Source organism: Epinephelus fuscoguttatus, linkage group LG12, assembly GCF_011397635.1.
Source record: "Epinephelus fuscoguttatus linkage group LG12, E.fuscoguttatus.final_Chr_v1".
Taxonomy (NCBI): Eukaryota; Metazoa; Chordata; class Actinopteri; order Perciformes; family Serranidae; genus Epinephelus; species Epinephelus fuscoguttatus.
Genome location: NC_064763.1, coordinates 26632928 through 26650453, shown reverse-complemented (window position 1 = coordinate 26650453; position 17526 = coordinate 26632928). Strand labels below are relative to the sequence as shown.

The following is a 17526-nucleotide window of genomic DNA, read 5'->3' as shown; positions in this document are numbered from 1 at the left end:
AAAAAAGGCAGCTATTGACCAATCATCATAAAATAAAGATTTATTCTTGTAATCATAGTTATCATTTGGTTATCACAGCATGAAACTGTAAAAACAGAAATTATCGTTGGATTTTCACATTTCTGATGGTCATTAAACAAATTGTGTGGGAAACAATAAAAATCCGGAGCTTAAATTAGTGACATTTCATCAAAATCACTTTTTTCTACATATCTCATTTAATTTTTTTGCCAAAGATTTAACAGTTTGCACTAAATAACCAGCATTCACAACAAGAATGAACACCCAAGGAGTTTTTTTTTTCAACTCTAGGATTTGATCTTTAACTTTAAACATCAAAGGGTAAGTTTTAAAAATGTTATAACTAATTTATTGTGGAGGGAGGGTCATGCTTTTCCCCAAGTCACGTAGGAATGCTCAAGGAAAAATATTTGTAGGTTTGGTGAGGGTAAAAAAAAAAGTCACATCCCAGCCCCCTCCTCTGACAAGTAAAGAACAGTCCCTTAAATTAGTGAAGTCTAACCTTAGAGCTCTCTAAGTGTGTCAGAGTGTCGAGTTTGAACCGCCAGGCTTTGAATAAACGTCTTCTTTTTTAAATTACACTGTGTTTTCATTAAGGTTTTGCCTTAACTCAGCCTGGTTGTGTTAATGTGGTATTCTGTGATTGAAATTTGAATGGACACTGTTTACGACACCTCTGTCGCAGTTACGGCAGGACAGGGAGGGGAGCCGTAAAGCGTTGTGTTTTGGACTGGAGGAGGTCATTAGAAAGTGAGGAGTAAGTACGGGCCGGTTCTTGAGGCACAGAGACACCCGGTACCAGCATATATCTGATGCCGGTGTAAGACAAATACATTATTCAACATCTCTGTGTAGTATTTCAACCGCTGCGACATGCTTCGTCTGATCCTGCGGCTCAGGCCGTCCTCCGGGCTCCGCTGTCCCCGTGCCCTCCCGATGGGGCCTGCTACGCTCAGCTCCCGCTCCGTGCCCGGAACCGGTTCTCTGAGGCGGCTTCACAGCGTAGCAGGGTCCCGGGTTGTGTGTATGGGGTCCGGCTTCAGCCACAGGGGAAGTCTGCTGCGGTGTCCCCAGCTGACAGGTAGCTGTCAGAGCACACGGTACTACAGTCTGCCGCCGCACCAGAAGGTAACGTTACCTGACCGGGTGTCGGGTTGCTATAGCACCAACGTTCACGGTTACAGCTAGCATGACCTCCCTGTTAGCATCAGGTAGCTCTGTGATGTCCAGGCTAACTGTCACTATGTAAAGGTTAAATACAGGTTTACACTCTGAAGTCAATACTGTAAACCAGACTCATTAATACTGTGATTCATTACAGTCACTGTGATGTAAAACACAGAGAATTATTGAAGTATATAAGAAGTGTGTAAAATATTAAAAAATATAAAATCTGGCTGACGTGCTGAGTTTTTAAAGTGTGAAAAAATATAAAAATACGTGCCTAATGTTACATTAAAATGCAGAAATCTAGTGTGTAAAGTTTAGAAATATAACAAATATTTGAATAATGTAGGGTTGCAGTGATATACCCATTTTAAGGTACACTGTGATATAAAATGGGAGGCCTTTTACACATACTTCCATTAACAAAATGGTTTCAAGTATTATTACAGTGATAATATAAATTCTATAAATTCTGTGATAATATGAAATCACAATTATTTTCTGAGATGGTTATTGGACTGTGAAAATCTCATATCCTTGCAACCCTAGTGTAATGCTATGATGTACAGCACAATATATGCATTAGTAGAAATAAGATGAAGAAATAATGATATGTGCAACATATGTTAATATACATCCAGGAGCAGCTTTAGTAAGGATACACAAGGATACTGTAGAATATTGAGTATTGCTGCAGTTGAATTATCGCACCAATTATTGTACATTTAAACACAGTGTTATCTTAGCTACATCAAATGTGAATTTATGTCATTAGGTGACACCGTTGAAAGTAAGTACATTGGGACTTCGTCATAACATCTGGCCTTAAATCAGTTTTATATAAATTAAACAAGGGCTGGGCAACGTATTGTACTGATATCATGATATGGTGTATGATATTGTAAGTGTTGTCTTTTCTTATTTTTTAAAGGCTGCATTCTACTAATCAATGCATTTTTCTTAACTTACCAGACTGTTGTAGCTGGTCTGTTATTTCCCTTTGCTCATTTCTCATTATATCCACATTACTCATAATGAACAAGATCAACTCCTGGTCTCTGCATGGAGATCCCTGCTCTGTTGGGAGAGTACTGATCTGTCATCAAAAGGATTTACCTGGATAAATTCGTTCAGTTGAACCATAATGAAACACTACTTAAACCCAGATCAGTGACAAACATTGTCTCTTTATTTCTCTTTATAAAATCCCATTGTGTAAATATTTTGTGAACGCACCAATAGTTAACCTAACAATATCATTTCAATACTGATATTGAGGTATTTGGTCAAAAATAATGTGATATTTGATTTTCTCCATATCGCCCAGCCCTACATTAAACACATTCTGTTATGAGTTACCTCATATCCCAGTAAAATCCCCAAGGGTGCTGCCATATTTAATACATTATTATACATCAGTATTATCCAATGTCTGTGGTGCAGCATTGTGGAGTCCCACCGGGGGTCACAGTCCAAATAGAAAGGTCTATTTCAAAAAGAAAACAAAATTTGAATTTCAGCCTGTACCAGCAACATCAAAACATGCTCAAACTAAACTGTGAAATGATGCTGTAACTCTGATGTTCATGATGTAGAAATTTTAGGACTCAACATGGTTAAAAACTCGCTGATTTTTAACCCCATACTTCATATGTAGGTCATGCTGCAGATGTTATTTCCACGAGAGACTTGTGGAGCTCTGTGGGTCATTTTCGCACTGCATATGAATTTCAAACAGGTTTTTTGAGTCTTTAGTGTGGTCATTTGGAGAAAGCGACAAATTTAAGTATTCCTAAAAAGTGGTTACTGTGTTGATGTACCCTATTGTCCTATTATGCAATGCACAAATTAATTGGACAGATGAAACAAGCCCATGTTTGTCTCTTTACTGGTGGCACTTGTGTTTATCTAATATGAGATGTCGCTGGACCTTGGAAGCTACTATAAACATCACAGATGTGGTGAAATGCAGCTGTATGTGGGTCATTTATTGAGCAAGATGATGATGTAGCAACCTCAGTTACAACACTTGACAGTCGCCAGTATTTGCAGTGCCCAATCACAAAGCTCCAGCATAGAGTAAAATGAAAATTGTCATTCTTGATTAATATTTCTTTGATATTTGGCTAGCCACCAGGTTGAATATAACACTTTCTAATGACTCCTTAATTCTTAAAATTCCAGGATTTTGTTTTGTCTTCATCAGGTGGAGCTTCCTGCACTGTCACCCACCATGCAGACTGGAACGATCGCTCGCTGGGAGAAGAAGGAGGGAGACAAAATCAGCGAGGGTGATCTTATAGCCGAGGTAAGAAGCCGTGTGTCTGTTCCCGATATTATTGCAGGAAATCATCGCTGTCCACTTTCTTTAACAGCTTTTTCTGTCTTAATAGGTGGAGACTGACAAGGCCACTGTAGGGTTTGAGATGCTGGAGGAGTGCTATCTGGCAAAGATCCTGGTTCCTGAAGGCACCAAAGATGTCACTGTCGGAGCAGTAATCTGCATCACAGTGGACAAGTAAGGTTTTGTTCTTAAACACAGGCTGAAAAAAGTAAATATTAAAAGACTAAAATAGGCATCTGATTCAAATCAGTCTGCAATGGTGCGCTACTACATTTGAAGGCATGGGATCACAATTCTCCTGTCACTTCATTAATCATCAGGTGCTGGAAACCTGTTTCTATACTTTGTTGCTTTCACAGCGATGATACAAGCTGGATAGAAAATCACACACTCAAATTATTTTCATTATGTTAGCTTAAACATAACCGTCAGTACTCGTGCACTATGTGTAACTCCTACACGTGTTGGTTTCACATTAAGAGAACTGTAGTTTGGAGAGTTGGCAGCTGGTAACTGAATTTTTAACACCTTTTTTCCTCACTTTTTCAGCGTTTGTTTTAGTTTCAAAATAGTTTTCAACATGTCACACAATTTCTGGTCCTTTAGTCTAAATGTGTTCATGCTTTGTGTAATTATATGTCTAATATGTACGTTTCTATTTTCCCTTATCAGCCCTGACCTCATCTCAGCTTTTAAGGACGTCACACTGGACTCAATTCAAGCAGCCGGTCCTTCACCAGGTGCCTCCGCTCCTCCTCCTCCTCCTCCTCCTGCAGCTGCTGCTGCTGCTCCTCCTCCTCCTGCAGCCCCAGGCAGCTCATACCCCACACACATGAAGGTAGGCATGTTCTTGCATAAACAAAGCACAGTCAGATTTTGAGTAGTGTAGAGGATGTTTACAGTCACAGTGTCCTGTAGCTACAGATGTAGTTTTATCAGGGTTGTTTAGTCTGACGGTCTGGTTTCTCAGTGGTTAATCTTAAAATGTAAAACCACTGTGTAGAGCAGTGAGGTGAACAGGCTGAAAGCAACACAGGGATGACATGATTTATGCTATCAGAATGAAAGATGTAACAGTCACATAAAAATTCAGCACAGAGTGGCTTTACATTTAATGAGTGAAACCAAAATGTTTGAACATAATTCATGATCCCTTGTGCGTTTATTAGTCTTTAGAGGTTTTATATTGAATTGCAAGTGTGTGTTGAAAGTGATTTGTGTGTCGTCCAGTCTTTGAAGCTAACATTAGATGCTGGTATCAAGCTGTTAGCTGTGTGGAATAGTTCAGAAAGCAGGTTGGACCATCATGCGTGTAGATTTTGTAAGTTTTAAGGAGGCAATCAAATACTGCTGCTCCATACTTTTTCTCACTGAGGTTATGCTGTCAGGGTTTTTAATATTGATGCGTGTAGCACCCAGTAATATAATGATTTTCCCAATAATGTAATAACATCTGAAAACGTAATGAAATTTGCAATTAACTTGATTTAAAATGCAATCAAACCCCATAATGTAATAACCTGACCAATAATGTTATAAAATGTACTGACTGATGTTGTAACGACGTTGCAAAAGAGCCGTACTGTTAACTTAAGCCAAATCACATATATTACCCCAACCCAAAACACATATTAAAGCCATATAGGTGTAACGACAGGTCGCCGGTACTAGATGTCCAGTTAAAAAGAAAACATTTGTGGAAGCTGCTTTACAGTCTGTGATTGATTACAGTGGCATATTGTATATGCATGCAACCTCCATCATTTTACATAGCCTTGATTCAGTATACCATGCATCTCTATGTTTTGATGCTTTGGTGGGTTGGACATCATTGACCAATCGCAGACAACAGCACTGGTATATTTTTATCTATAAAGCAATTTTGGGCAAACTTCCAGCCTACCTCTGCGCCCTCGTGTGTGTCAGCTGTGGTAGTTACCAGCTCCTCTCCTCCAAGTGATTGCTTTTTAATGAACACCGGGTTTTAACAGATGTGGGGAAAAGTGCGTTCTCCTACTCTGCACCTTGGATGTGAAACAATCTTCTAAAAGATCTGAAATTAGAAACACTGATGAATTTAAGTGGAACATAAAGAAAGTGGTGATAGAGACATGTGCTTGTTTTTATGTTTGAATAGTTTTTGTTTTATTGTGATTTTTGTGTTATATGTTGTATTTGATGCATTTTAAATGTGTTTTGATTGGCTGCTACTCTGGCTAGGTCTCTCTTGTAAGAGATTTTTAATCTCAGTGGGACTTCCTAGTAAAATAAAGGTTAATTATAATATAATAAAATAACTAGGTAATAAATCGCAAATGAATACATTTCAACAGTACAACTGAACTCCCCTCTGCCCACTTCCTGCATGTTGTAACACTCCCAGAACTATTGAGGAGGACTGTTTGAATGTGTTTATTTATGTAAGATATTTATTAGTTTTTATTAGGTTTATATTTGGATGTGTGAATTCCCCTCTTTATAGAATCAGGCGAGGCAAATGAGACACTTTATTCAATAAGAATCACTGTTGACTCAGATGAGAAGAATGAGAAGAACATTTTATGAAGACTGAATGAACTGTTTGTCTTCATGGCTCATCAAAGATTTTGTATACTTGCACACTGTACATTTCAGGGGGAAAAAAAAGCATACTTTCAAACTTATTACTTTACCTGTCAAAATTATATTGTCTTCACTTTAACAGAAAGCTCTGGAAGTGTTTCAGAAAGGGGCCCCACACTTTTTGGAATTTTTTATCTGAGTTATAAATTGAGTAGCTATTCTTTTCAAGATTAAGGCAGGATGTAATGTCCCTCAGCCACTGGGCAGGAGTGGGCATGGCAACATCCCTCCATCTGATTGGAACTGCCTGTCTGGCCAGCAGAGAGGCCAGACAGGCACGGGTACATCATCCTCTGTGGTGGTGCCAAAGAGGGCGACCAGAGGGATGGGTTGCAAGTCAAAGTTGAGGATTGAGGATAAGGTTTGGAAAACATCCTTTCGGTATTTTTCAAGGCTCAGACACGTCCAGTGCATGTGAAGAAGAGAAGCCTCACGACTGGGGTTCACGTCTGGGTAAATATGTGAAAGTCTGACTAACATTAGTGGGGTTTGTTACATTTTTGATCAGGTTTAGTGGAAATTTAATTACATTTCAGGTGACCATTACATTTTCAGGAAATTATCACATTACTGCTAGGTACAACGTAAACATGAGCTTCATCCTGAAATTGCAATTATTAAAAATGCTGTCACGACAAAACCCTGTTTGTAGTTGTGCATCAGTGATCTAAACAGCAAAAAAGACCATTTGTGGCAGCTTGCTTGCAAACGTGGAAATATTTGCTATTGTTTTGTGGTTGCCTCTTTCGGGAAGTCTCTTTTTTTCTGCATTTGACCTGTATACCCGAGGGCTTCCCATGTCATGTCACCTCAAGTCCAGCTGTCCAGGCGTTGCTGAGAATAAAAACACATGTTATCAGTTGAAGTCAGTATTATATTTGGCTTGAAAAGATGATCTTATCATTTAATCAGAGAGACTGATTATTATCAGAAGCTGGGGAGAGGCTTCAATTTGTTAGAAGCTGCTCTAACAAATGTCCCCTCGAATCAGTGATGTCACAGTTATGTCATTTCTTCTCTTCTGTTATGTTACAGATCACACTTCCTGCCCTGTCTCCCACCATGACGATGGGAACAGTGCAGCGCTGGGAGAAGAAGGTTGGAGAGAAGCTGAGTGAAGGAGATCTGCTGGCTGAGATTGAGACTGACAAGGCGACCATCGGTAAACCTGGCTCCAACACCTCAGTCCTGACATATATGCACCGTGCACTACTGAGTATTACAGTGTTATTTAACATGTCATGCCATATATGATGTGGGAGTCCCATATCGTAAACTATCACAGTTACAACCGTCTTGAATCCTAAATTACAGGCGACAGGAAAAGCTGACCTCACCTCACATGTCCCTCTGATGTGTTTTAGGCTTTGAGGTGCAGGAGGAGGGCTATTTGGCCAAAATCATGGTGCCAGAGGGAACTCGGGACGTTCCCCTGGGAACCCCGCTTTGCATCATCGTAGAGAAAGAAAGTGACATTGCTGCCTTTAAGGATTATGTAGAGACAGGAGTGGCAGAAGTTTCCACTCCACCTCCAGCTCCAACACCAGCAACAGCACCTGTAAGACACATGTGCAACTTTTGCTTTCAGATATGAGTGAACATTGTTCCCACATACTCACAGAAACATCCTGACTTTGGCCTTAATTCAGATTAGTATCACTTGTACAGGTATGACTGTGATTTGTGACTGATTGTGTTTATGTTCCAGGCTGTAGCTCCAGCTGCTGCTGCACCCAGTCCTGCTCCCGCAGCCGCTGCCCCAGCAGCTCCCAGGAAGGGTCGTGTGTTTGCCAGCCCACTCGCCAAGAAACTTGCTGCAGATAAAGGAATTGACCTGGCACAGGTCAGCGGTAAGTAACTCAGACCCAGGTAGTTGTTACAGTCTGTTTTGGTAGAACATCATGTATTTCTAGTGAAATACTAAATACAGTGCCACACAGAGCAACTGCAAGCGTTTCCGGGATTCAAGCCAGTATGGACCGTTAGGATTTAAATGCTGTGAAAGATAAAGACCTTTGATCATTTATAACACCTGTATTAAAGATAACTAACAGGTTTTATGGCGATTGGACAGACTCTCATTCATTTACTTCCAAAACCTCTGCTGGGCCACGCTCCTCATTGGCAACACTGTCTCCCTGCAGTGGTCATTTACAGAAACATTTTGGGCACATGCTTCAACAGCTTTATTAAAAATAGCCACTGAGTTTGGTGATTTTTGGGACAAACTGTTGATTGATTTATGACCAGGGCAGTGAAAGTGTTTGAAAGTGTTTGAGCCCTGATTGAGTGATTTCAAAATAATTTTACACACATGGTTCAACATTGTTATGAAACATATCCTTTCAGAAAATGTTTTAGATATTTATGTGTAGGGCTGGGCGATATAACGGCTATGTACGATTATCAATATATTTTCAAGCAAGATAAAAATTTAGACAACACTGTTTATATCAATATAGGCTCGAGCTGTGTTACATAATGCATACCAGTGTTCATCTCTCCTCTCTCACACTCTCCCCACAGCTTCGCCCCACTCACTCACTCAAGTTCTCCAGCAACACTCAGAGAGACACAGAGCTGCTGCTCTGTTTAATCTGTCTGTTAATTAGTCTACAGTGCGATATTGGTCTCCCTCCGTCTCTCTGTTGATTCTCTGTGTAAAAATAAGATTAATAGCCTAATAAATAAAAAGATTAAAATAATTTTCCAGCTCTAGATTCATCTGAAAGGGCATGGAGAACAAAGATGCACAAAGATCAAAGATATTTAATTGTTCCAAACTACAATGGATTTAGGCATACTTCATACTTTTACAATCATGTTATAGTTTTGTGTCCTGTACTGCAAACCTTTAAACCTCTGTAGCTCCAGTGCTACGTGCAAAAATGTTAATGTACAGCCCTGCTATTTATTTTATATCATTTTTCATTTATATGTTGTGCAGCTGTATATTTTTAAACAAGGAAAAAAAATCCCCATCTTTGCATTTTATTTTGATCACAGCCTTTTTTTTTTTTTATAAAAGTGCTTGTGACGTCTCAAATATGAGATATGAATTTTTGTCCATATTGCCCAGCCCTACTTATGTGTACATAGTTGCGTAAGTCTCACGATGCTCGGCCCAACAGTTGTGGAATTAGGTCTACTGTATGACAGGTGTCATACTTCTTGGGCAGCATTAACACACAACTTCTAATCATTGGTGAAAATTTTATGCGTCTATAATTCACCATCTCACAGGAATTTACATTACTGAAGAAGAAAAAAATTGCCACAGAAACAAAAGGGTAATATTTTAATACACACTGAAAATTGTGCTGTTTTCTGTTCAGGCTCTGGTCCTGATGGACGCATCACCAGGAAAGATATCGACAGCTTTGTTCCACCAAAGGCTGCACCTGTAAGTGAAGCTCAGTCTCTTTGATGTTTAATTGATTAATTATGTTATGAAGCAAAAATGCCAAATGTTCTGTGTTTGTAGCTTCTAAAATGCAAAAATTTGATGCTTTTTTCATTTTTTCTTGTTCTATATTATTGAATTTCTTTTGGTTTTGGACTGCTGAGCTTTTAGGTGTGTGAAATCATAAAACACTTTCAAATACATCTCAGAGAGGGTTTTTTGTGCCCGTATGTCATTAACGTGTTACAGTAAGCTAAAAGGTTTTGGTCCTTGAGTCATTCACACTGGCTCAATAATCACAATTAAAAAATTTAACTGTAGTTTTGAACACTCAGATATTTTCATGTCACACTGTGTGGGCCTTAAGATTTTGTCGTAATTCCTTTTAAATGCAAATTGAATCATTTCCGTTGGCAGGCTGTAGCTGCTGCTCCCACCCCAGCTGCAGCTCCAGCTGCTCCTGCACCTGCCGCAGCTCCTGCTGCTCCAGCCGGGACCTTCACAGACATCCCTATCAGCAACATCCGCAAGGTGAGGGCAAACACACACCGGACTTCTGGTGGTCCATTGTGTCTGAGGAGGGCTTCCTCTCCAGCTCCAAACTCCTCTGATAGCAGTTTGGTGTAATTCATGACACGCTCCCTCTATGCGGCGTTTGGTGCTGGTGTATTGAATGCTGCAGATGACCCGAGGGGCTTTCACAGTGTAGCTCTGTTATCTCTGACCTGTGCTTCCACATTTCGCCCCGAAGACAGGCGCTCGCACATTTATCAACACAGACTCCACTAACACACCTTCATTCCTGTCCTGTCCTGATGAATTATGGATCAAAGCTAAAGTGCAGATATTCGTCTCTCCTGCAGGTCATCGCTCAGCGGTTGATGCAGTCCAAGCAAACCATCCCCCACTATTATCTGTCTATAGACGTCAACATGGACCAAGTGCTTGAGCTTCGGAAAGAACTCAATGAAGTGAGTTTGTGCTCGTAAATAGAAGTGTGACAGATTGAAAGATTGGACATTTTTATTCTTCATAAACTTCGATTAATATTTCTTCTGCTTCTTTAACGACCTCACCTTCACTCTGCAGGAGGTGAAAGCCCAGAATATCAAGCTTAGTGTGAATGACTTCATCATCAAAGCCAGCGCTCTCGCCTGCCTCAAGGTTCCTGAGTGCAACTCCTCCTGGTTGGACACGGTCATTCGCCAGTGAGTAAACACATAAACATGCGTATCAAACACATGTATGATATACAGGAAACAGGGAATATGTTCTCTTGGTTTGTTGATCTGAGTCTTTAGCTACACAAAGTTATCAGCCATCTATCTTCATCTACCAATGGCTTCTAATCTAGTCAACCTGTCCTGGCTGTTAACTTCTTTACATGTTGTCTGACATCAAATCTAAATTTACCGTCATATCCATGGTAACATGTAGATGAATGGATGCATCGGTGTAAGTGGCTTCAGTGTACAGGCATGTTTGAATTGTTCCACACTTCACTTAGTCATTTAAAGACAGAAAAGACCAACAAAGGAGGGGTACAACAGAACAACAGAAAAACAATTCTCTGACCTCTTGTGTTGGATACTCGTCTATGAAAGTGTAGCTGCCATATTGTGCCAATAGGGGGCACTCAAAGCACAGCCATTTTTCCAGCTCCTCTCAGTTGAGACACAAAGTCACGATGGCACTTCTCTCTCTCTCTCTCTTTTTTTTTTTTTTGCTGTCATCAGTATTGACTTATTTAAATGTTTTCAGGAATCATGTGGTGGACCTGAGTGTAGCAGTGAGCACAGCCAGCGGTCTCATCACGCCCATAGTGTTTAACGCCCACACCAAAGGACTGGCTGCCATCAGCTCCGATGTGTCGGCTCTCGCTGCCAAAGCGAGAGAAGGCAAACTGCAGCCACACGAGTTCCAGGTACAAACACATAATCCGATTCTGTGGGTGCATGCAGTTTTTCAATTTCAGGAGTTTGGGGTGTGGGATGATTAGTTTTATGCAGATTTCATCTATCTAGTCAACCAGCAAATTGAAACGGTCCTCTTCAATGTGTGTTTTTCTTCCACCAGGGAGGTACATTCACAATCTCTAATTTGGGGATGTTTGGCATCAAGAACTTCTCGGCGATAATCAACCCCCCTCAGGCCTGTATCCTCGCCGTCGGCGGCTCAGAGAAACGGCTGATGCCTGCTGATAATGAGAAAGGGTCAGTGTCGTGACTACAATGCTACAACAAGTCAGACAGCTTTCCTTTGTTGACTCTAATGCATTGTGCGTTTGGGTTTTACAGGTTCGACGTAGCCAGCATGATGTCGGTTACGCTGAGCTGCGACCACAGGGTGGTGGACGGGGCGGTCGGCGCGCAGTGGCTCGCAGAGTTCCGCAAGTTCCTGGAGAAACCTGTCACCATGCTGTTGTGATCGGACTTTACTGCCATAAAACTGCAACAACAGGCAGAGGTCTCTCCTTGAAGTGATCTGATTGGTGTAAACCGATCTGGATCCTCCTGTGATTGGCCGGCCTGCCACCAGGTCACTCCCAGTTACCCTGAAGGGGAGGAGGCAGAACTCACTCCGCTTACCTGTTTGTCTCGCTGCCTCTCCCGTCTGTCTTTCTCTCCTCTCGCTCTGTCTCACTCATGCTCTATTTATTGAGGCCCCGTCTCACGAGAGACCAGAATTAGGTATAATTTATCCTAGAGTAGACATCAGTCATTTGTCACTAAAACATTAATAATGTTTTACAAAGGGAAGTGTTACAAGTCCAACCAGCGAGCGTATTTATCCCGAAACCTTTGTGTGTGTGTGTGTGTGTGTGTGTGTGTGTCTCTGTGTGTGTTTCTACACACTCTAATCTGTGATTTTGTGTGAATAAGATAAAGAGAACAGGACGTGCAGCTATCTCTGGGTTCCAGTCTTTTAAATAACGGGTTAATAGGTAGATGTAAGTCAACTTTGAAACACTGAGATCTACACACACAAACCTGTCCCTGTTTTGTCGCCACACACACACGCACAAAATTGAAATATTCAGTGTGTTTTCTCTGGGTTGATGCTCCAGTGTGTACATCCTCCACTGTGGGATGAACACAGTGCTGTATATACTGTATATGGTGGTGAGCTGTTTGGTTTGAAATAACCGAGCTGTGATGACACCTCACCGTATAGTTTAATATCTGTACAGTCCTGAATGATGATACACACTCTCAAAGCAAGTACTCAACGGGTTTGCCAATCCTCTCTCTTCGGCAAGGATGTTTTATTTCTTAGTCTGAGTAAAACACTTACCTTTGGAATTTTCTGTATTTCACTGCTGAAACGCACAAAGCTGGTGCCGGATGTTATTTGTTATCTGAATAAATTGGGAGAAGTCAGTCTTGTGCCGTATGTATTTTGGTCTAGGTTTTTATAATCTGGCTCATTGTAAGAGCCCAAATTGAAGCAGTTAGGAGCAGAAACTACAGAATTTACAGTGTGATCACAGGAAACCTTTTGAAAATTTGTAAAAACAAATATTTAAAAAGAAGTCAAATAAACCACTGACCTGTTCCAGACGTTTTGATTCGTGCTGCGTACCAAATGGATTAAGTAAAGCTCCGAGCCTGCAGACAACCTCCCTGTCCTTGTATTTCCCCAATAACTTGGAGAGCTGTCACCGCTGATTCATGCAGTCCCACACACACAATAACAAATCCACAGCACCTGAAAATAGGCTCAGACTGCCTCCAGATTCATTAACATTTCCGTGTTTGAGAATTGTCACATGGAAGCACTGTGTTAATCTTTTTCATATCGGCAGCATGTAAAATCACCATAGTAACGTGTGCTTACAATTAAAGACGGAAAAGATAAAGATGACAGGAGTCAAAACAACGAGCCTCATTGAGGTGTCATAATTAAAGGTCAGAATTGAAAAGGTCACATGTTGCTGTGCGGCTCTCACCTCACCGTTTCTTCTTGTCTATTTTTCATCCTAAGCTGTGTAATTTTTTTCCATTTTTATCTGTCAAAAATATTTTATTTCCTGGCCTTTCTGCTCTGGCACTCATCTAATTAGGAACTAATTTGGTTGGGTAAATAGCATTAGTGGACCACAGTTGCCAGTAAGCCATGTATAACTCCACGACTGTTCAGTCATTAAGAAACTCCCCAAATCATCAGAATGCTCATTTGTGTAAAACGATTTCCTTGTGTCCCCGTATGAGGCTCATTAAATCTGCTTTATAGGTTCACTGGCTGAAATTTCAGCATGTGCCATTTGGTTGAGACTGGTGGGAGAGCACTAAACTGGAACATATTTGGGCGATCACTGGAGGACTTGGCAGACAGATCGACTTATGTGGGTCATGAATAACTAACACATTTTATGCAAATCCATCAAAAAGAAGCCATGACGGCATTTTGTTTAGCCCATAGGTCATAACTTAGATGATGGCCTTATCACCGGATGACTTGCTGCAAGTGTCAGAAACTAATCTTTGAACATTTCCTCACACCAGTGACAACCTCAAATCTCTAACTGCCTTGAATCCATGAATCACTTCGCAGAAGATAAGTGCAAACGACCTTTTTTTTTTCCAAGAACGAAAGAGCTGATCTGGGACTCTACAGGGTTCGGTGACACAGGCTACAAATTTTAGGAAAAAAATTAGAAGTGATAGATGAAGGCTTGAAGGGTTAGGTTGGGGTCATATGAGGTACTTGTATTAAGTCAGTGTATTACCTTCAGAAGATGACGTCTGCGTGCCCCAGGTTTGGAATAGCAGGCAGGAGTCCCACCAGGGAAGCACAGCATTGCATTGCCATTGATGGGGGTTGATATCAAAATGTTTTTTAGCCACTTTGAAAGAGGCACACCTAAACATCATTAGAAAAAAAATCATCAGTCTAAGTGGACGCTCCATTGAGGATTTTCTCACCACTTCACCTCGCCGTCAGACAGCCCTTTTCTTTGGCACTTCATTTTCTACCCTCAGAGGCAGGGTAGAATGGAGCGTGAGATGGATCGGCGGTTTGGTGTGGCTTCTGCAGTGATGCAGGCGCTCCGCCCATCCATGGTGGTGAAGAGGGAGCTGAGCTGGAAGGCAAAGCTTTCGATTTACTGGTCCATCTACGTCCCAACCCTCAACTATGGTCATGAGCTCTGGGTAGTGACTGAAAGAATGAGATGGCGGATACAAGCGGCCGAAATCAGTTTCTTCCGTGGCGTGGCTGGGCTCAGCCTTAGAGGTAGGGTAAGGAGCTCGGACATCTGGAGGAAGCTCGGAGTAGAGCTGCTGCTCCTTTGCTTCGAAAGGGAGCAGTTGAGGTGGTTCGGGCTTCTGATCAGGATGCGTCCTGGGCGCCTCCTGCTGGAGGTGTTTCGGGCTCGTCCAACTGGTAGGAGGACCCGGGGCAGACCCAGAACACACTGGAGGGATTACATATCTCATCTGGCCTGGGAATGCCTTGGGGTCCCCCAGGAGAAGCTGGAAAGTGTTGCTGGGGAGAGGGACATCTGGGGTGCTTTGCTCGCCCTGCTGCCTCTGGGACCTGGCCTTGGATAAGAGGATGAAAACGGATGGATGGGTCAGAAAGTGCTGTTGCAACATCAGATGTAAAAGAAACTTTACTTAATGCCAGTATTTCAAACATGGGTCGTGCTTGTGTTTTTACAGGCTGTTTAAACAAACAAAGTCCCCACTCACCACGAACATTTCACCACATTCTGTTGACATTTGACATTGATCTTCACAGCTATGGCTAGTTGCACTCAATTTGGACATCAATTCTCCTCTTGCTGTTATTCCAGCTTAGTTTTGCCTCTACACACAGCTAACAGTAATATGTTGATATGCCTGTGAAACACTTGTCTAATCAACAGTTATTATACAATAACAAGTACTGACATCCAAAAAACATACTGTGAAGACAACCTGTCGTCAGGTACTTATGGTCATTGGAAATCGTCTTTGGAAAATTAAGAAAGGTAAAAAAGACAAAGGCATTCAGTGAGGCAGGGGACTCAGGATGGTTGGTGGTGCAGACTGGCATCCTCTGATTCAGAAGGATCCGAAAGTTGTGTTGCAAGCAAGTCCCTCTAATGGCAGCAGCAGCTCTCTGGGTCCATCAGCATCATTTACAGTTCACACATCTGTACCATCAGGTAACTTGTGCTCTTATTGGCCTCCAGCTTCCACAGAAGTTACTCCTCTCTCTGTCTTTGACTGTTCAATCCCCCTCTGCAAAAGTTTTTCCTCCATATACTGTGGTTCATAAAGGTATTCTCTTGTGTCCACAGTGAATGGCATTTTGTTGCTGCTGTCATAATCACTCATTTTCTTCCATAAACCGCTGACAGCTTGACCCAAACAGCTGAGCTGCAGAGCAATACAATGCGTGGCAGCGGCGGCACAGTAATACAGAAGTGTTACAGTTGAGAAAGTGTCGTGCCAAAGAAAAGGGCTGTGTGACGGCAAGGTAAAGCCATGAAGAACACCCACAATATAGTGTCCCCTTAGACTGATGTTGTTGTTTTTGTGTTGTTTTTTTTGGTGAGCCTCTTTTAAGGTGGCTAAAAAACATTTTTCAACCCCCATCAATAGCAATATAATACTGTTGTCCCCTGGTGGGACTCCTGCTATTCCAAACTGGGGGCGTGCTGACTCTCATGTGCTGAAGGTAATACACTGTCTAGAAATAAGTACATTCATCATATTCCTCATTGGCTAATCAGTGACTTTTTTTTGTACGAAACGATTAGTTGTGTAGTCTATGGAATACCTTTTAAAGAGGATGAGGGCACCAATTGCCTGTCACAAGCCTAAGATACTGAATTAACAATGATATAAAATAGATGAAAGCATCAAATCCTTGAGAAGCTGTAATCAGAACATGTTTAGCAATGACAACAAATTACTCAGTTCAATGAATTTTTTATAGATTCATTTTTCTGTCAGTTTTCTGTACTGGTCCATAAATAATTCCCATCTTTGAAGCAAGATACTTTAGCTTTTGTAAAAAGAAATAACACAATTGTCCTCTTAAAAAAAAGTTGAATTCATAAGCTTATGCTGGCTAATGTTAACTTTAGATATTGCTATGTAACTGACGTCACTCAGCCTCTCCTCTCTACTGTGCTACTGTTACGCTACATTTTAAAAAGACAGTAACCCCAAAATCAAATTAAAAAAATCATATTTTGCCTGTTACCTGTAGTGCTATTTATCAGTCTAGATTGTTTTGGTGTGAGTTGCAGAGTGTTGAAGATATCGGCTGTAGAGATGTCTGCCTTCTCTTCAACATAATGGAACTAGATGGCACTTGGCTTGTGGTGCTCAAAGCGCCAAAAAAATACATTTGAAAAACTCAACAGCAATGTCTCTTTGCAGAAATCATGACCTGGTTACTCAAAATAATCCACAGACCTTGTTGTGAGCAGTTTCATGTAGGAACTGTTTTCTTTCTACCAAACTACACCTGCCAACTGTATCACTGTGCAGAAGGAAGCGTGCATCTACTCATGGATGAGAAGCTGGTGCTCGTGACAATTCGAGACGTCCTCTAATGAGCTGTAATGTTAGCTAGCTCAGTGTTGCTAGGTGAGCAAGGTATCCTCATAAAACAGTTTGTATGATATTGGTATGAATGAATTAGCGCCCTGCGAATGATGTCACATCCTTAACGTAGAGTTATGTAATTAACATAAAGTTAGATTTAGGCAAGTAGAGTTACTGTGGGTGGGGTTAGGGAAAAGAGACATGGTGAAGATGTACCTTAAAATGACTCAAAGTTCACACAGTTCCAAACACCCATCTCTGAGGGCAAGTCCTGTGATTTGTGACCCATCCACCACTCCAACCTGCCTCCTTACAGAATGCTCGGGACCACTTCCTCATTTACCCCCGCCATCTAGTTCCATTATATTGGCGAGAAGGCAGGCATGTTTACGGCTGATATCTCCAACACTTGACAACTCACACCA

At 41.4% G+C, this 17526-nt stretch overlaps 1 protein-coding gene across 1 annotated transcript; it reads left to right on the top strand.

The window, feature by feature from the left end:
- Positions 1 to 717: 717 nt before the first annotated feature.
- dlat (dihydrolipoamide S-acetyltransferase (E2 component of pyruvate dehydrogenase complex)) lies at positions 718 to 12937 on the top strand. The gene is made up of 14 exons (XM_049592188.1): positions 718 to 1149; positions 3395 to 3496; positions 3582 to 3706; positions 4205 to 4370; positions 7190 to 7316; positions 7519 to 7712; positions 7863 to 8004; positions 9490 to 9557; positions 9975 to 10088; positions 10421 to 10528; positions 10647 to 10765; positions 11319 to 11481; positions 11634 to 11770; positions 11855 to 12937. Exons 1-14 carry the CDS (start codon positions 895 to 897, stop codon positions 11982 to 11984), a joined length of 1950 nt encoding a protein of 649 aa, XP_049448145.1. The 5' UTR covers positions 718 to 894; the 3' UTR covers positions 11985 to 12937.
- Positions 12938 to 17526: the final 4589 nt, after the last annotated feature.

What these genes read in the sequence shown, in the direction of transcription:
- dlat (XM_049592188.1), top strand. Translation starts at nt 895, where the DNA reads ATGCTTCGTCTGATCCTGCGGCTCAGGCCGTCCTCCGGGCTCCGCTGT. An exon ending in AGGGTGATCTTATAGCCGAG is followed by an intron (nt 3,497 to 3,581) that starts GTAAGAAGCCGT and finishes CTGTCTTAATAG; the next exon opens with GTGGAGACTGACAAGGCCAC. An exon ending in TTCGGAAAGAACTCAATGAA is followed by an intron (nt 10,529 to 10,646) that starts GTGAGTTTGTGC and finishes TTCACTCTGCAG; the next exon opens with GAGGTGAAAGCCCAGAATAT.